The sequence below is a fragment of the Amblyomma maculatum genome, chromosome 5 (genome assembly GCF_055883805.1).
Source record: "Amblyomma maculatum isolate TAMU_Amacu chromosome 5, ASM5588380v1, whole genome shotgun sequence".
NCBI classification, from domain to species: Eukaryota; Metazoa; Arthropoda; class Arachnida; order Ixodida; family Ixodidae; genus Amblyomma; species Amblyomma maculatum.
In genome coordinates, this window is record NC_139348.1 from 124065741 (window position 1) to 124090628 (window position 24888).

Sequence of the window (24888 nt, forward strand, 5' to 3'; positions counted from 1 at the left end):
TTGCTTTGAATTGTGAATGTGGTACGGACTTCACCGTTAGAATAGCCTTCACGTCGTTTGCAAGCTTTCTACTGGAGGCGTGATTTCGAAAATGCGGAGCACCTTCTCGTGCTTGCTTTTTTCAGTATTCTCGAACTTGTGTTAGACATACTGCTTGGGTCAAGTGCTATGCTAATGGATTGTTTATATAGACCCCGTCACTCATTTTTCCCAATCCGTTCTCACTTCCTCTATCCTTGTACATATTTCTTGAAGGATCCATGTTAATGCGTTAACCATGTGTAAAACGATTGTAGAGGAAGGGCGGAAATCCCACTGAACGGATCGCGCAATTCTACGTCACTTCCTTCTATAGCGTTGAAATAAGGTTTAAATAACACATAACATAAACAAATCAAATAAACATACGCAAAACAACGTGCAATTGCCGTCACCATGAAATTCGAGTGCGTAGTGTTTTGCTTCTACAGCGAGGGTTTCACTGTTATCGGCACCGTGCTCGTAGATACCCTGTTTTGCTTTTTCTTCGTACTTCCGGACCTGTGCGTATGCACCACTCACATCCGGATAAGTTCGTATTCAAACCTATGCACGCGAAAACAATAACTACATATATAGCAACTGCAATCACTCTTCGCCAGGGAAATACTGTCAAGGTTGCCACCTTGCTTGAAGTGTACGTGACTGCGTTCCGGAACTAGTGAGCATCATGAATAGCTCGAAAGATCCCAAATTCAAAAACAGATTATGCTGCTTGTTCCATTCTTTGTTTCGTTTAGTTTGAGGCGTGTGCGACAAAATTTTTCGGTATAAATATGGTACTAATCTCCTTTGAGTGAATATCGCCCTGCTGTGACTCCACTCACGTCCCCCTCAGCAGTGCGAAAACCCAGGTCCTCAAGTCATTCCAGTCATGGCTCCAGTTCTCTTCATCTTGGCTCTCTTGGTGCCTTCTGCCTTTGCCTCTACGACCCGTAAGACAATCTTCATGTAGTCGTGTACTGTGCGACTTTTCACCATTCGACCTTTTTCTGGCCCGATGTTCAAGTAACGTGACGCATTCGGTATATCTCTACCCTACTTAAAAACCCAAAGTTCTGCGGGAAAATAACCTCATAAAATCTCATCTAATCGCATAGGCTCTCATGCGGTTAACATCATTATCATAAAATAATATACATAATTTATGATAAGGTGAAAGAAACTATGAGGCATTATGCAATTATATGCGACTTGTATGTGATTTCTCATGTGAATTGAGTGATATTGTGTGAGAAATTATGAGGTTATCGCCTCACAATTTTTTCAGTAGGGTAAACGTGCAATTGTTGTCATGGATTTTTCTGCTGATACGTATGCAGTCCTAGGACAATCAGTGTGCTGAGTGGCCGATAATTTTGCTGCAGACTGCACGACACAATTCGAGCCTAAGAACAGAGCCCTAATACAACAATTTCTCTCAGCACTTCACTTGCCCAAGGGCCCCCCCCCCCCTTTTTTTTTGTCACTCTTTGCTGGGCATCGGAAGCTTACTTGACCTGACGTCCGCCTTCTCTCGAAATTCATCTTAACAAAATGCTCTACAATAATATCACGGGCCAATCAGAACACGTTTAACCTTGTTCGGTTGCCCTCGTGTGAACGCCTGCTGAAGCAAACAAGCTAGTTAGGCTGTCAGGACATGCTACGATGAACTACGTAGAAAAAAGGGGGAATATTAGTTTAAAAATGTTTGGAAATGTTTTCCACAGTAATGTTTGCCATCCCCCTCCTTCGTCACTCATATAGCCCGCGTGCCATTAAGATAACGTTATAAATAAATATCTGAGCAAACATTTCCTCGCCGAGAATATAGTTTCTCCGCTTACATGAAACTGCCAAATGTTTTCGTCGCAACAGTAGAATAATTTTGCGCTGCCACCACAGATTACCCTTTTCGAGTTCGGTTTATACTCTCACCTGTAAAATCTGATAAATGCTGTGCTCGGTAACATTGGATGTCGCTCCCCACACGGGTTACAGATTCACTGTTGCCGCCTTTGGCCTGGTGTTTACTCAGAATGCATTGTTAAAGTTGGAGTGCAGTCATAAGTGAGGAAATCAGTAATTAAGATCTCAGTCCTGAAATTGAGATGCAAATTCAGAGAGAAGGCTTCATAAACCTTTCTTTTTTCCCGTTGTCGCTCGATCTTCACCATTGTTTTGTTCTTATCAGGCTAGAGCATCTAAGTGGTGTAAATAACACTTAAGTACAACGTTGTGCCAAAAATATTGTGTAGAACGGCGCGAAAAAAAAACGACAGGGACATCTCCAGCAGGATGCTAAGATGCTACTACAAATTGCAGAGGACGATGTTTCTTCACATAGAACTGACTCTTACGGTGCGCAATATGTCAAGAGTGCCTTACATGACCTGCAAGAGTATTTCTGCGCAAGTTGTTTGTTTTAAGTGCCAAACAAAACGCAAATCTGCTCTCTACAAGCGATAAAATAGAGCACCACCACTGTTTTGGTGGTTAGCATAAATTATAACAGTTACGCACTGCATGCACAACGTGCTAATCGAATCACTGCAGCCGTAAATGCGTGCCCGTCAGATACTTCTACCTATTCCTGTGCAAATGAAGTTGAATAAGCAAAAGAATGAAGCTCAGAGAAAATCATAAAGTCTCGAGCTTAAAAATAACATTTTCCTTTCATAAGTTCTTTCACTAACTAAAAATGATATGTACAGCATAAGTAATTTTTGGTTGGAGCTTTTATGTACAAAGAGCATTGCGAAACCCGTGCTAACTGATCCACCTATAAACTGGAAAAGTTTCAGAAGCCGGCCTCAGCCTAAAGAGCACATTAGACAAATTTTGAGTTCAAATTGGGCATAAATTTGTCAAACGATTGATGATTCGTCACTGCGCGCGCCCTTATAGAGGAATACGCTTTCAAAATGCCTGCATTTTATCATTTACAGCCAGCTGCATCAATATCACTCTACCGGGAATTTTGAACCTTGGACAGGTACGTGTGGCACCGTGCCTTGTGCACACTTTTCACCACTTGGCATTGTCTCTGCTATTTCTGGGTTTTGATGTCACTACTCACCGCCTTATCAGCTGTTGGTTTTCATGTTCATAAGCAAGCTGTCACGAACCGACCACAAGAGTCCAGTTTTCACATTCCTGAAGCTCAGAAAACGGTTCCGCTATTCACTTAGTGTGTGGTGAAAACTAAAATGCTGTACTTATCCCTAAGCGTGAACTTAATAAATGTATTCACATTTTCAGTGGTACGTTAATTAAAATGTGGCAAAGCCATTTGTGTATCCACGTTCTTGTTTGTGAGCCACAAAGCTATGAAAATAAGGAAGGGTTTCCGCAAAGCATTTAAACCATAGATTTTCGGTGCAAGAATTTAGATGATTTTCTTCATAACGAAGAAACAATTTTACTGAAAAATTACTAACTTAACCTTAGTGACAATTACCAACCTAATATTTCTACTACAAAATTTATTATAGGAAGCCCCTGTTGAAAATTAACTATATACATCGTGAAAGCCTGCTTGCATGGGTGTGTAGCACTTTAACAGCGCAGACTACATTTTGACCTTGCGCCAGTTACCATCTCGGATTGCCCACAAATCTGTATTTTTCACCCATTTGCAAAATATGCTCAGCAGCACAGCAATCGTCACCCCATAGTTCAGATTTTAGGCAACATGGGTTAAACATTGAGAGCTTCTATTACCTTACTTCAGACCTCGAGCACTCATATTCATGCATTTATACCAATTTGAAGTCGCTACTTCAATTTAGAGTTGTGATACAAATATGCATGCATTTCTCCGCCATTTTCAGCGGCATATCACATCGTCATGAAGTGGACTGTAAGCCTTTAAAATAACTTCGAGTTCCCCACGACAAGCTATACAGAGTACAATAAGAATTCAGGGAGAACCTATGATAGCAGTAACTTTTTTCGGTTTGCAGTGCCTTGGAACCTCGCTGAGTCAATGTCCGGCTACTCTGGTAAGACTCTTTTGTATATAATTCATGAACTCTACGCCTGCAGTTCTGGTGAATTGAAACGTGCCAATCTTTATGAAATTGAACTTGAGAAAGATTTCTTATCAGAATTTCAAAATAAAGGCACCTGCAGTTAAATTGCGAAGCAGGCGAATGACTTTCAGTTATATTGCGATGAGAAAAAATAACTGCATTCTGCTCTGTGATGGAGTAGAAAGAACGGGAAACAAAAAAGTAGCTTCCTGGCAACTTTTAGATAGCGTTGTAGAAGCAGGTGAATGTATTACAGATACAAAGAAGTCAGAAACAAACTGGAGATAGAATTCCACAATGAAATCCATGGCGAATTAAAAAAAAAGAAATAAAAACCTTTTTCATGGCACCTTTAAGAATTAGTATAGAAATGAGGTGAGTACCTTCTAAACGCGTCACAACAAAATCAATGTTGACGATTTCATTGGAAAAAAAAAGTACACTTAGTAGCTTTAAAAGCTGTTTAAACGGCAAAACTTGTATAATATTTGACAAGCAGGTTAATACATTTCAGGAATGTGGCAGTCAGGGTAAAGTTGTCAGTTTTCTCCAACAAGAGGATTGAAGGCGTCTGAAAGATAATGGGCTCAGTGGCCTAAAAACTTCTAGGCAACTTATAATACACATTCTGATGGCAAGCGGATACTTTTAATACGTAGAAACATAAAACCCAATGCCCATTCTACTCGAAACGAGGGTCTAATATGTGTAAAAATAAAAGGAAGGCTTGACGGTCTTTGGCGGCATTTACAACGCGTTCGCAAGTCTATTCAATTTGGTCGAGACATTTTTCTTCTCTTATTCAGGAGCTCTATATAAAGTGGAAGCTAGAGGGTTGTTGTTGTTGTTTTTTTACATTTGGAGGAGATACAACGACTGAAATGCACTACGTTTGTAGGTCTTTCATGTGAACTGATTTTGCATCATTTAAAATGACGACGTAATTACAGATAAAAAGTTGTGTATTCTTCTCAGTGCACTCGAGTATTGCAGAGTAACTCGTAATAACGTCTTTGTTGCCGAATGTTTATATTTCCACTGGCTTCACCGACATGCTGTCTGGCATCGTCTGATTCTGCCAAACAACTCTTCGTGAGCTATACACTCAGTGGCGGTGGTTTTCACCCTTCACGCAAGCTTTTCCTCACTTGTTAGGTAGCGCTCCTATACACAAAACACTATTATTGCGGCCACAGTCCGCTGCGGACCACATAATGGGCTTTTGCCGCGTGAGGCGGACTTATTGTTGTCCGATGGCAGAACGGATCACTGCCACATCGGCGCAACTATTTAGGCCGTGACACCTTTTCCCAAGCATTTCACCCCAGAAGAGCCGAGCACCAGGCCGGAGGAAATCTTGTACCCATTGGAAACCCACCGCCCCATCGACATTGGTACCCATTGGTACCCATCGACACCAGCATGGCTGCGAAAACAAACTTTTATACCATTGACTCGCAACTACCCATTAAACAGAGGCATCAATAGAAGAGCGAATTTTGTTGTGAGATACAGTTCTTCCGACAATCAAACGACAACGTTTTCAAGTTGAACGGGCTCAGTTGTGCGAGTAATCTTGTGACACCGAAAAAGAAACTTACATTTAGTGAAATGTACCTCTGTAGAAAGATTTCTTCCGTGTTTTCAAAGACGATCTGGAACTTCCGTAAGAGTTCAATTTATTTATGAAGCTATAAATAGCTGTAAGGTTCTGCTCATTATCTACGTAGAGAATGGAGAAATACTTCGGACTAGGCAGTGCAACCCTGAACAGCTCCCAGGTTTTTTCCTGCACTTATATATATTTTTTTAAAGGGTGGTTACTACTATCTGACAAGCATGCTTTGTCATAGTTATCCAACAAGTCCGAACATTTTTGGGTCAAATAATTATATTATTTCACACTGACTGAATGTTTATCCAAAACCACAAGATGAGGCTCATTCATGTTCAGAAAGAAACCAGCTATTTCTGGCAAGCAAAGAGGTGGGGCGAAATCTCTCAACGAGTAACTCTCCATTCATTCTAACAAAACAATTGACGTGCAATTAAAAAAGAGAGTGATTACAAGGCCCTTTTCACATTTTTTACAGGAAGCCGCTTTTCCTATGCTCTGACGTTTTTATTCTGCTGCAAACAATAAGCACCTATTTTGCTAACAAAACATCTCAACTTAATTTTCATTCATCTCAACTTTTCGTTCGACGCACGGATTCAACCAAGAGAAAGGATTGCTAACCATTTCAAGTCTTTCTTTTCATATGGCGGAGCAGACCACATCTGTTAACGGCCTGACAACGCTGGTTAGGGTATGTGAACATTTCCTTCCTTTTGTTTTTTAAAGCAGTGAGAAAAACTCGTCGAAGTAATCAAAAACCACCAATGTAACATTTCTACTTCCGTACACAGATGCCCGAAGTGTGCGCCGTGTCATGATACCTTTCGAAGTAATAAAATAAGCAATGTGGTTGCGGCAGCGGCCAAGCATGACATTTAAGTGTAACGAGATGTGCAGACCTCTATATGTTATTCGATATAACGGAGTCGTATATATTTTAGAATTTTATAATAACTTTATTAAGGTATTGCGAAAGTACCTACATGTCCAAAAATTTGGAGTCGTATATATTTTAGAATTTTATATTAACTTTATTAAGGTATTGCGAAAGTACCTACATGTCCAAAAATTTGAAAATGGGCTTCATGACGCATTTATTGCTCTTTTGCTTCACAAAACGCTTAGCTACTGGTCATTCACAATATGTTCTGCTCAGTGTCCTGCCATTTGCTGATCACCGTGTGATTTAGGTCTCACTAAAATTTGTGCTTTTCATTCTTCCTTCTTTTTGCAGCACTGTTTTGAGACCTATGCCTACCTTTGTCTCTCCAGATCTTTTTCATAATGGAGTGCTCGTGTATAAGTAGAGATAATGACCAGCTCATTATCAAATTAGTTACGCGATGAATATTAGATCGTGGTTCTTAGTTCGTCAAGACGTGTAGGATTTTGGTAGCGTCATCAAAATAAGCATTAATTCAAGACATCAGTACGATTCTCCAAATACATTCTTTTATACCTTGAATTCACTGTTTTTGTCCGCGCCCTGACCGCGTCTCATTTCTTCGCTAACTTGGATTCATGCATTGCATTGTAAAAATAGTCGGTAACAGCATCTAATAAGTTAGTACCAACAAAAAAAGAAAAATAATAACGGAGGAAAGGTGCTAATAATAATAATAATAGTAATAATAATAATAATAATATATTAATTGGTTCACATGAAGGGAAAGGCGCAGTATTTGTCAAACTTGTTTCTGTGAACACCTGTACATCGCCGTAAGGGAAGAGAGGAAGGTGGGATTGTCTCCGAATTAAAACCCACAAAAACCTAAAAATATAGCGTCGTGCAGTCTCGCCGTGCTTTAAAAGCATATTTTTTTTTATACTTACATTATCTTTTACAGGACGTAACTACCCCCTTTCGGCGGCGATGTGTGGTTCCAGTATACAAAACATGTGTCGTGTTTCAACTGCCGCGTTCCCTCTATCCTGATAACCGCAAAATTATGTTAGCGTTATGCACGCAGACAGCTAACGCTATAAAAGCAGCTATATATGGTCACACTGGAGGTCAGGACCCGGCGCACTACTAGAAAAGCAAGCTATCAATGTTATGCTTTATTATTTTTTTTCTCAGCGCTATTTTTTATTAACCCGTTGACTGCCCTCATTCTACCAATTCTGTGGTCGTTATGCGCTTTATCGTTCTTGCCTCGCCGTTTTTTTTTTCTGTTTAGCTGTGTTTTATTTCACAAATAATATTTTGATATAATATTTGTGCACCTTATTACCGTCTGTACATCAAATTCATGTGCGCGCGCATTTAGAAATTGAACATGATATTTGCTCAGCATTCTACATAATAGTGTCTTTCTTTAAACTACCCCAACACATCAATTCAGAGTGTAAGCAAGGAATTTCAGAATTTATAATTTGATTCAAGATTTTTATTTTGGTAACGGCATGAGTCAAGCTCTCAGGGTACAAACTCACAAATTGCAGTGCCTGATCACCGCTCTCACCAACACCAGCATCACAGGAGCCATCGCTGCTTTGTCCCAAATCATCTCACTGGTGCTGAACCTGACGGGCTTTGGTAAGCCATTTAAAAACGTCTGTCACATTTCTTTGCTTCTTTGTGCAGACGGAAAAATTGTCGTACCTAGACGAAATAACCTATAAATATGCAATTATTTTGCTCGAGTGCTCTGAAGTTAAATTGTTCAAGCAAGTTCAGATTCCAGGTTATTCCTGCTTTTTAGAAAAAAACTAGTCAGAAAATCATTACACGCCCTCGTCTTCTCGTATGTACTCCATCTTCCTTTGCAATCGGCGCTTTACCTTGGCTCCTGCATTTAAGTCAAAAGTCTTACTAGGCTAGGATGCGCCAAACGTTTCCGCAAAAAGCGGACGCAAAATGCATGTAACGCGTGACATCGTCATCAGGCGGTGGAAATAGTAATTATGTCTGAATGTGCATGATATGTTGTACATAAACGACTTGTCATGTCATTGTCATAGTCTTATGGATCATTGTAGTTCGTCATGTGTCGTAGTCATGTTGAGAGATATGGTCGGTCCAGCAATCATGACTAACAGCATGGTTAAATGTATGCGTTCAGTTATGCAAAAGTCATTAGTCATAGTCATGACTTGTGGGTCACAAGAAGTGCTGAGTCAATGGTCCCAACTTGAGTCACGAAAAGTGCGGAATCATGGGTGACGCATGTCACGTTACACTAACAGTATTAAGTGACAGTCGAGTTGCATGAAAATTTCACGTGCAAATAGAACGCCACGCAACAGGAGCGCCGCCGTACCGCCAATCCCACACTTGCAGGAGCTCTGCAATAAACGCACGCCAAGTTACACCACGCGACAGGAGCGACGGTGTACCACTTACTCCCACAACTGCAGGAGCGTTGCAGCGAACGCGCGCCAAGTGGAAAGAAAATTTCCACTTCGGCGCACGAGCCCCGTTGCGGTGTACCGTGTGCCGCAAAAATGCTCAGGCTTTCGGATTTTTCCAATGCAGTCTCTGCAGTGCTCTCAAAGTTGTTTTGAGAACACTCTTTATAGCGTCAAGGCGAAAAGAGATATTGTGGAAGGAAAAAAGGGTGCATTAAGTGCATAAAAAGGAGAGCACGGTAGCAGCTTCTGCGTCAAAACAGTGTGTGAGGACAGGTTGTTCGACGGGAGACTAACTGCTGCCAGGTGGCGAAATCGTCTGCATCAGGGAAGCTTACGAGATCTGGCGAATACATCCCTGAACTCCAAGTGCTCAGCACTTCAGGGAAGGCTAGTGATTATCTACACCCACAATACAAGCCCTCATCCCAGCCCACAAGCAACCGAGTTTTGTGGGCGAGCGTGAGGTCCAAATGTGCTAGCGAGTTTTCCCGGGGTATGCAGCTTGCTGCTTAAAGTGGCTAAAAGACTACAATACTATTCTGCACAGCCTGTAATTACCCTTGTTAATGACAGCATTCCCTTTTCATTCCCTTTTATGGTACACTGTACACTGTATTCCCAATAAGGCAATTATAACTATTAATTAGGTAAAGGAAATGTCATCTGTGCCAACGTTTAGAGCTAAATGATGGTGTACCCTACATGGCCTGAACAGTCCATTGTAGAAAGATAATTGATATCATTATAGCTGTGCAAATGCCCTGTTCCGGCAACATCTCTAAGTTTTCAGTGAAATAATCCTTTTTCGTAAATGAGACAAAGAAATAACATGCTATGCGGACCCGCTGCATTTTGCGTCAACTACGCCACATCCTCAGAAGCTGGCCTACTTGGATGGCGCTCTGCGACACAGTCGGGGATCCTCTGGTACTGCTTCACCACGAACAGGTTATAGGCGAGAAGAACAAAGCATCCGATGCGGCACATTCTGAAACTTTCTGGATCGATCGTAACATTGAATTCGGCTTGCGCGGGTTCATTTGACAGTGTACAACATAGGGAAGAAATTCTAGGCACATCCGACACGATGATATTCGATAATTACGTTTTCAAGGTGCTCAAGCTTGTGCAGCTCTTGTTCAGTACTGTCTACGAAATGAGCGTACTGAAGATAACGCACCGTTTGATTCAAGTTACTTTTGATAACATCACCAGCGATGCTGCAGAGGCGGAATCCATGCATCTTGTTTTATTCCCTTCCACCACTAGGTTATTTGCTCATTAGATCTCGCAGCGAATTCATCAAATGTCTTCAACTCACGTTTAAATAACCCGCGACGTGCGCCACGTCATTCGTCACAGCAGAACGGAAGCAGCATCAGCGCTCTTCATGCGCCCCCATGGTCACTTCCTGTCTTTTGCTGCTAGACTGCTTGTGTTACGCTCGCCTGGTGAACGTCAATAAGTATATTCTATTATCCAATCTCGGACTACTTGCAGACAGCTGTCGCCTTCCGATCAGACAGGAAATGGAGTTATGGTCACATGACCTGAATGAAAGCAGCTGCTTGAAGCTGCTTGAAGGCAGTGTCTTCTAGAAGCTTCCACCGTCGTCTGCTATAGCAGATGCTGCACTGTTAAAAGGCAGACGGCGCAAAACGTCAGTCATCCCTAAGCCATTCTTATGCACTGACGCCGCGAGCACGTTTATTTCTAGTATGCGTGTTATATTAGAGATAGGCCACTGAGGGCCGAATTAATCGACGCTTTTCGCGAATGGAGCCCGATATGCCGAACTGCGAAGCTTTGGACCGAACTCAGCTTTGCGGGGTTTGCTTGCCTTTGCTATTCGGAAGATTTCCCATGGCAGAGGTATACTGCCCAACTCCCTCCGCTCTAAAGGAGATTAAAGCGTTAAAAACAATAACTGTAAAAGCTGTTCTAGCATATAGCGGTCTCGCTTCATTCAGGCCTGCGCTCTGAAAAAAACGCGAAAAAGGTAGGCGGATAACACTGTCCGTGTGCAAAGAATATAAAAACAGGAAAGCGAAGGTGATAAGTACAAACGTCTTACAGCTGCTTAGGTAATTGCTTCGTAGCTGGTGCCTAACTTCAACGCGCGATATCGCCTGCAGCAATACAAAACTTACTGGGATGGGCACTAAATCTAACTAAATATGGCCGTGGCACGGCGCTACTCTGTCTGAAGCTGTGCTGGTGTCGAATCTTCTGGGAAGCGTGAGAAAAATCGAACGCCTGACAGGTGTCACTAAGTAGTCCGGGACTGCCCGGGGCTAAAAACTGAACGTGTCCAGTGCTCGCATTGGCGATGCAACACCATCACATAAATTGCCCAAACGGGGCTCACACGCCGCCAGCATCATCGTCATATTGGTGGCTCACAGCGATGGTGCAGCTAGCTCCTCGCTATTGCGAACGTGGGAGCGTCCATGTGTCTCCATTCAGCAGCTGGTATTCAACTTAGACCTCCGCAAAACGCAGGCTTACCATAAGGCACTCAATTCCCACGACCACGTCAACGGCACGGCCGCCATGGCTTTCTTATCGGCCACTTAGATTCAGACCATACTTAGAGAAGTGAAACGTGGACTTGAGTGTTTTCACATGTAGCAGAGAAATGAGAAAATTATTTGCCTACATCATTCTTCCAGCCCAACTTTTCCCGGCGCACGTAACGAAGACGTCTGACATGTTCTTTAGGCGGCAGGTGAAGTGGCTGACCAACATTTTCAAATGAACATCTTTGCCTGACTACTGCGCATATGTTCGAGTGCATCACCCTCTTCAAATGGCAGAATCCGAACTAGTTGCCACTTGGCCGTGTCCAAACCATTCCCACATCAGCCGCCTGCTAAACACGCGCTGACGAACAAAGTGCTCGCTAGCTCATACAGCTGTTCTTAACGCTCGCTAAGTAACCGCTATCAGTGTGACTGTTCGTGTTAATGAGTAGCTCTACCAATGTTAGCTCTTGCTTCACATCTTCATACATATATGGCAACGCCTCAATCTTAAATTAAGTTACATCAACGATACGTTTACGGTTCGTTTTTTTTTTTTTGTTGTTGTTGTTTACTAGCACTGAAAATGTTAGCTGTATTGAGAAACCCCCCTCCACGCTTTACGCCTATCGGGAGGATACGAATTCGAGTTCTGGTCTTGCTTTACACAATATCGCATTGTTGTTTTCAATTTTTAACATTCCCAATCCGATTGTGCTGAGTGCAAATAACATTTCGGAGACAAGGCCTCCAGCCAAAAGGACTATTGTTTTGCCTGAGTTGAGGTGCAGTCGTTTCTAACAAAAGCATACGGGGTGCAGCAAGCCATCTTATCCATCGCTAAACTTTCATCCTTTGTAGTGAACTGCCATTTGTGATAACTCGCCGTAGCCACTCATTTCTTCACTGGGGATAAGTTTCTCTGTTCAGATGCCTAGTTGCTTTTGGTCTCGTAGCTCTAAAATGTTAAAATTCGGTTCATTTGCATACGCGCCTCTTTTAACGAGACACATTAGGCAAACTAACTGGGCCGCTTAATAATAATAATAATAATGATTGGTTCGCAGGAAGGGAAAGGCGCAGTATATTTCACACTTGTTTCTGTGGGCACCTGAACCGCGCAGTAAGGGTAGGGAGGAAGGTTGGAGTGAAGGTGGAAAGAGAGAAGGAGATGAATATTTTTCTCTTGTGATCTGAACTACGTCGCTAAAACTCAGCTCGAACTATTTGCGGAAATCCATTCACAGGTTTCCTGATGACCTTCGTTAATGGACTGCTGGTTCCTCTCTGCGCCATCACCAACACGCCCGGGTGTCAAACGCTCCTGAATGGCAACGCTACATGCACAGCCCCAATTTCCATCTCGCTTGTGGACACCTTGAACGTTTCAAGAGTAAGTTGCCTTTATGCTTATTCTCTGTTATTTTCCATTCCGCCAACAAAGAAATAAGATCCACATTAATAATACTATTAATATTAATAATAATTGGTTCACAGGAAGGGAAAGGCGCAATATCTGTAACACTTGTTTCTGTGGACACCTCAACTGCGCCGTAAGGGAAGGGGGGAAGAAGGGGGAGTGAAAGTAGAAAGAGAAAGAGGAGCCGTAGTGGAGGGCTATGGAGGAATTTCGACCACCTGGGGATCTTCAACGTGCGCTGACATTGCACAGCACACGGACGCCTCTTCGTTTCGCCTCCATCGAAACGCAGCCGCCGCGATCGGGATCGAACCCGGGTACACCGGCACTGTAGTCGGGCTCTATCCACAAGTGGTTATCCTGAACTTCTTCGCCTGTAAGTTTGCTCAGACTGTGATATGCACAGAAAAATCCAGGAATTACTTTACACACGCTACAACGGCGAGTTAACGATGTCATATATCTATTTGTGCCTATTCGCTCCTTACATACACTGTGGCTCGGCATCACCGTTATTAATATTCACGATAAACACTTTGTATGTACAACCTGTTAACGCAACTTCGTTAAAGGCCTGTTTCATTACAAAATACGGCGTCGGCGTTATGAGCGACGCCCTGCCGTGATGGTGCCGCGTTTAAGAAGCCTGACGATTTTGCCGTAGTACCCGGGTTCGAATCCTACCCGCCGGCGGCTGCGTTTCGAAGAAGGAGGAACGGAGAAGTGTCCATGTGCTGTGCGATGTACGTTAAAGATCCCCAGGTCGTCGAAATTAATCCGAAGTACTTCCTTGCGGAATTTATTTCTCTCTTTCAGCTCTCACTCCCACCGACCTCCCTTTCTGTATGGCACTGGTCAGGTGTCCAGAGAGGAAGTGTGACAGATAGCGCGCCTTTCATGTCCTGTTAACGAATTATTATCAATATTGTGAGCATAAAACCACAAGCACGGCGCTGTCGATTAGCTGCTTGCAGCTCACATGGCAGCGTACTGATTGAACGTAGGGCCTGACGTTATATTTGGCAGAAGTTGCCAATCTCGAGACTGCCCTTTCTAAAGGGAAAGTGATATCAAAATCAATCTGCCAGAACCCTTGCTTTCTGAGTCGCACATCTTACTCTTCGTCCGCGCAGCTACGTCCACTCGGCTTGGTTAAAGCGGTGTTTTATACTTAGGGCGATAGCATACGCTATCGCGTAAAAATCTTCAAGGTGGAGCTAAAGTGTCCCCTATATCGTTGAAGCTATTTTTGTCTGAAAGCTATGGGCGCTTAATAAAAATACGCGTGATCAACATAACCCACGCATTCACTTTTAAGACTACGTCCTTAAAACAAGCGATACTTAGCACCAAGCTTCACAGGCACGACACAATTGCCGCATGCACAATCTGATTCCTCGAATCTGCTTCATTCTATTTCAGTGCGTTAATCAAACCCTCCTCCTATGCCAGAATGGAACACTTGCCTCGGTAAGCATTTCTGTCTTTTTTTTTTTTCGAATCCTTCCCTACGTTGGTATCTTCAGCATCTCAGTGCCTATGCTCGTCTGCTTCTGAACATGATGTTGCGGGTACGGCACTGGGCACGGGGATTATGTCAAAGTTAGGCTAGCTGAGGAATACTATTTTCTTGAAATTTCATTCCATGGCTACCTACTACAGGAAGAAAAAATTAACTCTAGCCAAACTGCAATGCTTCATGCACCACTTACTTCGCGCTTTCATTGATAAGCTAAGAATTTAACAGCGTTTAGAATGCTATCTTACAAGTAGCAACACAGGTGCACATAGCCACCACAATGAACAGAGACAAACTATAAAAACATTGATAGAAGTCACCTCCGTTAAATCGATTACTATGCGAAAGCAGGGGAGGCTGCAGTTCCAGCTGTAAATGTAGCGTCATCTGTTAGCCCCGCGTCAATAAAGGAGATTTAGCAGTAGCTTCCGCGATCACTTCCAGTGTAACGGCGCGCTTGATCAGAAAGATCACGAGTCTGTTGAGCTATCTGGGAGCCGCCGATTTAAATCACAATGTTTAACATGATTATACTAAGCGAAAGCAACCGCCGTGGTGGCTTGGAGGTTAGGAGGTTCGGCCACAGAATCCTAGTACCCGGGTTCGGATTCGACCGGTTAGCTTATGTAGTGTGAAAACACTCCAAGAGGTTATGGTCAGTAAATAGTCAGTCGTAGACTCCAACACTGTTGACGTGTTGACAGGCGGACATAATACCCTTAGAAAAGACGCGTATTGAAGCCGCTATGCTGGACGCAGTTTCACGAGAAGACACGTGATTATGACGTCAATAAATAGGTTAGCCAATCAGAGGGACGATACAAGCAGGATTGGACACTATTCTAGGTCGTCAGTGGCGCTCGTACGAGTGCTTTGGCACTAAACACTTCCCAATCGAATTATTCTTGTTTATCAATTATTAACATGAAAATCTCAAAGCTCATCAGACACATAGTGCCAACGATAATAAACAATGATGGGAATAATGCAGTTCGTCTAGTGGCTGAAATTTGCACTTTAATACGATCGCACTAGAGGCAGTTTTCGGAGAAATAACTAGTGACGGTCCTGTGTCAGCCCTAAATCTTTCTGATTGTTATAGAGCGTCTTGTACCTTACGTGAAAATGCCAGATTGGTAGACAGAGTTCAGATGGCCTGCCGATGTTTAATCCTACATTCTGATTCGCACTCGATCAGGCCAAGTTATGGATTGACGTCACTAACTTTGAGACAAATTAAAATATTTTATAGACGAGTTGACAGGTATTGACCGAGCGCTTTCTGCTCGGCGGTGTCTCAAGTCCACGCGACATGACTAGTAGGTAGGTCTATGGCAGGAGTTTTTGCAAGAGTATGACATCGACAGAGCCGCAGTTCTAGCCAAAGAGAATTAGAAAACGTGTTTGAAAAAAGCAAACAGTTTCGCCGAAAACAAACAAAAAAAAAAAGGACGCTCAAGAATATTCAAAATTTTGTCGGTTGGGATAAATATGCACAACTTAGGAGCTTTTGTCAGTGCAATAGTTTAGAGCCCTTATGCAAACGGCTCATAACCAAAAGTGCATAGCAGTCACACATTTCATTACAGCAGCCGTTAGTTGGAATTAGCAAAACTGCTCAGTACCACTAAGTATCATTCCTAAATAGCGAACAAACTAATTATCGCTCCTAGTACTTTCTTCTTGTTAGCTCGAACTATCGACGCAACAGTAAATGAGTGTAGCCACTCTTGTGCCAAAGGATTGGGCCCGTAGGTTTCTTCACCCGTTTTGTGATTGAAAGCTCTTCGCGGTAGTGATGAGTCCGAGTCAGCATCGATTGGATGAACAAAAGGTGTCTTATACATTATTTACGGGGAAATATTTACAGCATAAGAACGGCACAGGGGCCGAAGTCTACTTGCCATATACAACTGTACCCGCATAGCGATAGCCGGAAAAACTGCGACATGTCCTCTCCTTGCGATCGGCACTGCACTCGATGGACGCTAGTTAAGGTCTCGGTCTCCAGCGGCAGTTCTCCCGTTTATATAGCCTGAGAAACTTCGCCATTGAAATTGTCCAATCCGAAGGGAGCACTTGACGGCGGATGGATAGGTCAGTCAGCGAGCGCGCTGATCGCCCGCTTCAAGTTTGCTGCGGAGCGAGCATTTTGCTTCTAGGGGACCGGCACAAGGCTGTCTGAGACTTCGCTGGCGTGTTTCCACTAGAAATTAACTCATGCTTCCTCGCAGTACGCTTCTGCGTTGTGGAGCAGCACCGTGGCTTGCAAAGGGGGTGTTAGCAAGAGAAGCTTGACGTTCGGTTGAAAGGAATCCAGGCGGCCTACCCGGGCACTACACCATGAAGGCGTAAACTTCGCAACCGATAGCGTTTACTCAAACTTAGATAACAACACAGCATACTCAGTCTGACTTTCAACAATCAGGGTGCGATCAAAGCTTCCTTTACGAACCAGTCGTTATCGTGATAATTATGTTCCAACATGCTCAAGGAAATGCTAGGCTCTCTAAAATGCGTTTAGTAACGCCCTCAATTATACTTTGGCCCCAAGGCCACTGCTGGGGCTTTTCAGGTCGTACTGTATATGGCCTAACCTGCGACGCCTTTACAAACGCTTCGAATTGTACGGAACATTCACTACCACCAAGGAAAGGAAGAGTGAAATGCAAGCATTAACGACCTATTTTACGAGTAGCTTCGTTTGGAGCAAAGGAAGCAGCCGTCCACATATGCTTACCATTCGAACATGCCGCAAACATAAACCTCGTACATAAGGAAGAAAGCACGCGGAATGGGGAACTGGGTTCCTCCTAAGGTGACTTCATATTGCTCCTCCAAAAACCCTCGCGGCCAAAGTAAATACGTGCCCTATCTCAAGAGAAGCGCATCCTGGCCTTCTGAGGAACCTCCAGAAGTTATTTCGCCGTCAAGTTTCCAGGTCTCTAGTACATGCCATCCATCCAGATTGTAGCAGGCACTGAGGCTAAGCCTCTGCTATCACGCTGGCGGAAAGCTTCGCCGGGTCCCTGGCGGCAACACCTGCACTGCGGCCGATCCCTGAACCGCGGCCTATATTCATCTTCTTGCTCCCTGTTCATCCGCAGAAGCTATCCTCCTAAAATGCCCCTCTTAAGTTATCTGCCCCCTGAGTAGAGAAGGCCGGTTTCTGCCCAAATCATGTATGAAAAAAAAATCGAAAAGGGTGAGCGCGCGGCGACAGCCTTGAAACCTAGTCATAAAAAATAAAAAGGATCGAGTCGATCCCCACGTGATTAGACCACGTGACAGCATGAGGTGATATCTACTACCGCTACTCGCGCTCATTCGTACAACAGAAGCCTCACTAATATACCGAACACGATCCTCGAGACTAACGTGGATGCGTGCCGGGATCAAGAGGTGTTCGGAGTTTCACGACCAGAGAGAAATCGCACCCCAAAGCTATATGAATCCCGACTCTCACTGTGTGGAACGTCTGCAAGTGCTCAAAAGGGCAACAAACAAAATCTAAATGCCTTTCCACATGTATCTAGTTGAAGGCTCCGGCTTGCTGCGTTGCGTCCTTTACAACGTTGGGCAACACTACTCCTAATTACCATACTTAATCTGGACAGCACTACTACCCTCTTATCGAGAGAGGAACACCTTCGGCGCCGCAAACGCGCTCACAGTTCAGTTCAGTCGTTCAGTCGTGTCCGACTCTTCGTGACCCTATGGACCATGTCACGCCACGCTTTCCGGTCACAAGCTTCCCTCAATCCGCCTCTCTCCGTCACTGTGCGGAAGCCTCTCGGCAAGGTACGTCCAGGGCGGTGGTGTCATGTTTGACGTCATCATTGAGGATGTTAGTTACATCGCGCAACCGCTAGAGCTAGTTACAGTAGCGTGGCAGGCTACAAGCGAGTGTACCTATTCTTACCCTTGCATGAAATATCAATAACCTCATGCATCAGTTCTCACATAAACTCATACAAATCTCATATCAACTCATACAAATATCACTCAGAGTATGAGAAATATATGAAATTGTATGACATTTGTATCAGTTTAGTATGAGAATTTTGTATGAGGTTATTGCGAATCATTATTTTTTCACTAGGTCCTTCGTCATATGAGGTTCTATTTCTTAGAAAACATTTCTGCCACTCAGAGGTGCAAATGGTATTGTGCTGTCATGAGCATGAAAATTACAGTACTGTAATGTTCCTTAGCATTCGTTCCTTTCAAGTGACTTCGGACACTTTAGAAGTTTTACTAATGCGTGCTCTATTTCAATTTCCAGGATAGACTTATTATGAATCTCATCAACACCGTGACTGTGAGTATCCCAAGTTTGGCTTCAGAAATCACTATAAAACGTTCTTAAAGCAAACTCTTCTACAAAAACACGTCATAAACTTAAAGCAAAGGTATAGGAAACGCTTGATAAATTTGGGCAACCTATAGTATATAAAACTTGAATTTACAGCACAGAAAATATGAAGAGCATAAATAGTTCTCTAGTTATAGTCTTTTCAAAATATCTAAAGACGACAAATATGTGTAAACGCGTAGCAACAAGTGAGAATTCGAAACCATGCCTCATCTGCAATCCATGTTTACGACAGGGCAGTTTGGACTGCGTTGCCTTTAGGGCTTAGCTTTTGTGTGAAATTATCCTTAACGAAAAGCTCGTGAACATAAATAACCTGACATTTTCACATTGTCATGAAAGTGCATTAGAACCGATAATTATTTTGTGTATGTTAAAAACATGTTTTGAGCGAGAATATTATATATTGATTATTTTTCTTCCTTGTATATAATAAGCTATACGCGGTGTATAAGAATATAAATCAAATACGACAACTTGTCTTAGTGGTTTCTTTCGGAAAATTAAGTGAAAGGAATTATTTAACAATAATTGGAGTAGAAGAACGCAATATAACATTTCCTTTCTGTGTGGTCCTTATTTGCCATATATACGGAGTGTACAAGGTAATTTTAGTCAAGGGTTACACAAAACATTTTATATAGACCAGAGGCACCAGTTTCATAGAGCTGCCAGCCGTCATGCGCACCACAGACAATGTTTTATGTATTGCGACCAAATAATTCGCAATAAAGATATTTTTTTTAAATACCAAACATTAGCTTTAGACAATAAATGTGATTTGCAAATTTTAAAACCAGCTTTAGAAACATCATTTCATTTATCTGCGGTATAGAAAGCATTACGTGTATTTTTTCGAGCTCCGAAGAAAGCCCGCGAAATACAAAAACTATCACATGACTAGTGCATTCGCGCCCCATGGTTGTATTCCTCTCGACCGGGGTTTGAGTGAACGAAACCAATGGGGCAGTCATGGCTCATGATAGGTATGCGTTCGCTTCTTCGCCTGCATCAGCCAGCCAGCGCAAATGACGATACAAGATTCAGCGAGCGCGCCGCACTCGCTGCAAACCACCGAGCTGCAAACAACGCCAACATATCATACTACCGCTGGAACTGGGCTGTCGAGTCACGGCCGCAGCTAATTTCGTTCACTCAAACCATGGTCGGGAACACGCAGTCGTGGCGAGCGAATGTACTAGTCACGTGATAATTTTCCCATTGGGGGGGGGGGGGGGGGTAAAAGCACGGAAATGAGATACACGTGAGGCTTTCTTTATCCAAAATAAATTGAATGGGGTTTTCGGAAAATGCTCTTCAATTTTCAAACCACATTTATTGTTTAAAGTCATTAGTGAATTAGAAAAAGGATCAATATTGCTAAATAGTTGCCTGCAAAATAAAAACTTATCAGTGGAATGCCAGACGGCTGGCAGCTGTATGCAGGCGGCATCCATGGCTTAACTCAAATATTTTTTTTTAAACTTTTAACCCTTGGCTAAAGTTAGCTTGAACATCCTATATAGGCGCATTGATCCCCTTCAATTTTGGATTATTTAGGTTTTTATTCACTAAGATATGCTGCATTGCCCTTGATACAGAATTTAGAATTCGAGCTTGCTATCAATGTGTCTTGCGTACCTAAATAAAAGACCGTCAGCTTGAATGCATTATAAGAACATCCGCTTCTCGTCGCACCTGCGTTCGATAAACATCGGCAAAGCTTGTTACACCTATAGTCAAAGGCTCAGTGCATGTAAATCGATTGAAAGGGAACAAAGTCGATACCGTTAGTAATTATAGATGGACATTATACTGCGGTAAGAGTCTTATACTGCAGAAAACCTTAGAGATTTATGTAATATATAATCATCTTCGTTCCCTGAAAAAGCTGGCAAGGAGGTATAAAAATTAAGAAGAAATGGTAAGACAGAACGGGGCATGCTTGCAAGGCATCTGCCCCTTCCAGTAAAAAAAAGAAAGGTGGAAAGAACAACGTCTTTACGACCATCGTTTCGCTGGATGCGTTACCGTCACTACTCTGTGCCTTCTCCTCACAATATGGATTTTCTTTTCGTTGCGCAGCACGTAATTCCCGCCGCACGTGTATGAGAGTTAGGCTCCGTATTTGGCGCCACGCGTGGCCTAGCTCTGCTGACTTCGCGACAGGGTTGGCAAGGCTTTCTTCGTTCGACAGCACAGTTGCTTGTTTAATTGAGCAGATAAAAGGCATAGGCGCAGATCACTACATCCTCTGCGCTACTTTAAGTTTCTAAAATGTTTTCATTTCAGTGACCACTTTATCATCAATACAGATTAATAACGGCAGTAAGCATATTATCTATATGTACGGAGAAATAAGATATCATAAGAGTCCTATGATATTTTAACTACTGCTTCGAACCTCGTGCTTAAGTTCTTTGCCTATCGCGGCCCCCATCGTTGAGGAAATAAATCTAATAACAATACTCGGGCGGAGCTATTAGCTAGAAAGGGCAACTACTGATTGGTATCAATATTTCATATAAGAGGAAAGCTAAAAACTAACTATACACTTCATAATGGTTGATTAACAGCGCAGCATAGATACAGACCAAGAAAGAGACGAGACACATGAACCAGCGCTGATTCATGTCTCGTCTCTTTCTTGGTCCATGTATATTTAGCGCTGTTAATCCACCATTATAAAGCAACACCAACTAGCCCAACCTCCAGTTCTTTAACTAGACACAGCGGCATGCATTTTATTGTAAATTTGTAGCATGTATCGATGGAAAATAATATAACAATTTTGTAGTCTTTGTGACATGTAATTTATAAAAAAGGAGACGAAAAACAATTGATGCCTCCTATAGGATCTTAACGCCTATATGTGCGTGTATGTCGTTATGATGACGACACTCAACTGGTGTCCTACCTGTAGCCGCCCTAAATAATACGTATGTGCATGTATCAAGCTAAAAGTTCGCGGTGCAAAGGACTTAACACCCGATATTTCCTAAGGCTATATGCGACTGCCACCTCTGTGGTTTCGCGAAAGACCTTTATTGGACATAGTAGCCTAGGCCAAAGGACGCCACTCATTCCCCACCCTAAACTGCTTTTAACGTTCAGCCCTTGCTAATATGTCTTGACTCGCAGTGCCTCCTGACAACGTTATTGGGTACAAATACTGGCAACCTGCTGAACGGGCTCGTCTGCGCAGTCTCTGGGCTTCTTCAAGTGATTCCTTTCGTCAATATTGCGACGTTCTTCCTCAGAGCCACATTCAATTGTAAGTTGTTACTTCACGCTGATAGCCTTTAAAAAGAGATTGTCATTTAATGTCTCGGACCTCGCACTTCACTCTGCCCTACTTACAGGCACCAATTATTGTACACCTGCTTAACGTCATACAATTTAGCTCGACGAATCCAATCAAACCCACATCATACATCGGAGCGCACACTTGCGTTTAAATAGCTAAGGTTCGCAAAAACCTTCTTTTACGGAAGTGGAGCAGGAGGGCACAAATTGCAACATCTCTTGCAAGGGATGGTGAACATTTGAAGTCTTTGCACTGTGTTTGAAAAAAACAAACTGTCGAAGGATGCCGTTAATAAGTTAAGGTCTCGCTTGGTGTTTTTGCACCGTAGAGCACTATCTCTTGAACGTGCACTGATCAGCCTGAAGACATGCAGAAAGAGAAGGTGGAAACCCTGGTAACATGCACTATATAGTGTGCGTATCATGATTTTGCACTTTGTTTACAACAATTCAAATGAACTGACCCAGCAGAACGCCAATAAGACACCTATAGCGGTGAAAAAGTGGCAAACATTGGCGGGAATCTCGTACAAATGGCATGAAACTGAGGCTGTCTTAGTTTGCAGCATTACTGCGCTTATACTACCAGGAACCACGCGCAGGGAGAAAACGGAGAGTTGTGTCACTGCTGCACACTTTGGTTGTAATTTCAGTTGTCTTACCGCCAATTGATGGCGCGGTATGCTCTTTTAGCGCTACAGTGAATGGGCACATTTCTCACATAGGACAAGCTGCTAGGATATATGCCACCTATTATTTGCTCGTAGTAACTTAGAAATACAGGTTTCGGCATTTAGCCCTCATACTTGTGTTTTTCTTTACTTCGAATAGCTATTTAGTGGTGGTAAATATTAAATGTAGAAATTAAATATAGAATATAGAAATATAGAAAAATAAATGCTCGTGTAGACTCCCTGACAGTGTTTACCTTCCTGCGGAGAAATCTCAAAACCACCGACGTTGTCACAACTTCTTTCAGAAAAGGGCTGGAGGCATTATTACGAGTATATTTGTATAAATGCTATTTACTGCCTTATAAGATACCCGTTTTGAATTAAAGCCTTTTCGTTACTCCAGGTAATCAATGAAGGCAAATTTGATTTTTACACAGTGATGCTTAAGTACCAAAGGAGGAATACTATCGTATAAAAACGAGAATAAAAGGGAGAGTATCAAACAAAAAGAGCAAACAAAAGGCAGTTGAGGCAGCAGGCAGCAACCAATAGCTGCTAACAATAGGTAAGCATAAAAACGGATAGTCTAAATTTAGCATCCAAAAATACGAATAACGTCACCTAACTACGAGCCAAAAGATCTGGAAAATAGCTTTTGTTTCGAATAACAAATCCTGAGACAACTGCCCTGAGCAAAATCTGTCTTGCTTGATGTGAGCAAACGGGATTGGTCTAACAGGACTGTCATCTTATCGCCCAGGAGACTAATCGCCAACTAGGGCGAATTTCGAGAGCCATGTATAAAACATCTAACACGCTGGTTACGTTAATCGGACCAAAATCGACATCCGAGTACAATGGACTGCGCCCAATCCGCTGGTTTCATTCAGATCTGACCCTAAAATTTGGCTCTGATGACCCAAAAAGTGAACTCGGCCAAATTGGACAGACATTCATGTCCTAGTATAATGCACAGTGCAACGTTTGGTGGTAACTACCACAGTTGCCCCTTCCAATCCCCGAAATTTGTGTCACGTCACCCAAGAATTGAACAACATAAATTCACCGAGTGGTCCTTATTTTCGCACAAGTTTTCACTAAATGTTTTTTAATCTACTGTGGCTTTTATTCCGTGGTATGCCGCTGCGTGACGAGCGGAGTAATATTACTACTGAACATTTATAATGTTTGATGCGCTCGATATATTTCCTCTGACAGTCAGAACAAATGAGATCATGTAGTACGTAGACAGACTACCCTACCAGTATATAGAGCATCGTATACCATCTGACCGCACAGCGAAGCTTTCGTCCACACTTAAACTAAAAATACTACCATTTATTTATGCGGTGCGGCGCCATCTGACTAGCAGATGGCGCCAGTTTGTAGTATCCACAAAACCTGGGCATGCAACTGCCCTTTTCATGTTACTAAGATTGCGGTCATACTGTGCAATTTATCAATGCTCATCTTCGCCTCTTGTTCCAGGTCCATAGAAGAATGTCCATCGTGCGGACCGGCCAGAAGAGCATGGGTCTGTTTTGACAGTTGAGAAAAGAGCGGCTTATTGATGACTTCACTTGAGTTCTACAGTCGAAGATAAATTTTGGTGTTTGTTTTAATATATCACTTTAAAGCAAGTGCTTGAAAACTGCGTCTTTTATTTGAGCTGTTGAAGTTACACTGTCAATAAGGTAATATGCACAAAAATGTACAGCCTTTGACAAAAGTTTAGACTTGTTTAACAATCGTGTAATTCCTAGCCATTGGAGAGGGTAGGATGAAAAATCTCCTTGCCTTCAGAATGTTTGGACACCTGGGAATGCATTACGAGCCACATAGTATGGCTCAGAATTACACGCCCAGGGCTCTAAACTTTTAATAAAAGGTGTACACAAAGGAGCACGCAGGACGTACTGCAGAATCCAACTATAATTTATTCAAGAATAAAAATGAAATGCCTATACGAGCTCACCGAAAAAACGCTTCACAGTATATATAAAGCAGATCCTACAGAATACAATAACCAAATAAATGGGAGGAGG

At 42.7% G+C, this 24888-nt stretch overlaps 1 protein-coding gene across 1 annotated transcript; it reads left to right on the forward strand.

The window, feature by feature from the left end:
- The first annotated feature begins 8079 nt into the window (after positions 1-8079).
- On the forward strand, positions 8080-24339 carry LOC146189426 (uncharacterized). Its single transcript, XM_084605267.1, has 6 exons — positions 8080-8212; positions 12797-12942; positions 14392-14439; positions 18774-18809; positions 22005-22137; positions 24332-24339. Exons 1-6 carry the CDS (start codon positions 8080-8082, stop codon positions 24337-24339), a joined length of 504 nt encoding a protein of 167 aa, XP_084461393.1.
- The last annotated feature ends 549 nt before the right edge of the window (positions 24340-24888 follow it).

Bases quoted from the DNA above. Each gene is read 5' to 3' on its own strand.
- LOC146189426 (XM_084605267.1), top strand. From the start codon at position 8,080: ATGAGTCAAGCTCTCAGGGTACAAACTCACAAATTGCAGTGCCTGATC. The intron at 8,213-12,796 runs GTAAGCCATTTA...ATCCATTCACAG, and splicing joins GCTGAACCTGACGGGCTTTG to GTTTCCTGATGACCTTCGTT. The intron at 14,440-18,773 runs GTAAGCATTTCT...TTCAATTTCCAG, and splicing joins AGAATGGAACACTTGCCTCG to GATAGACTTATTATGAATCT.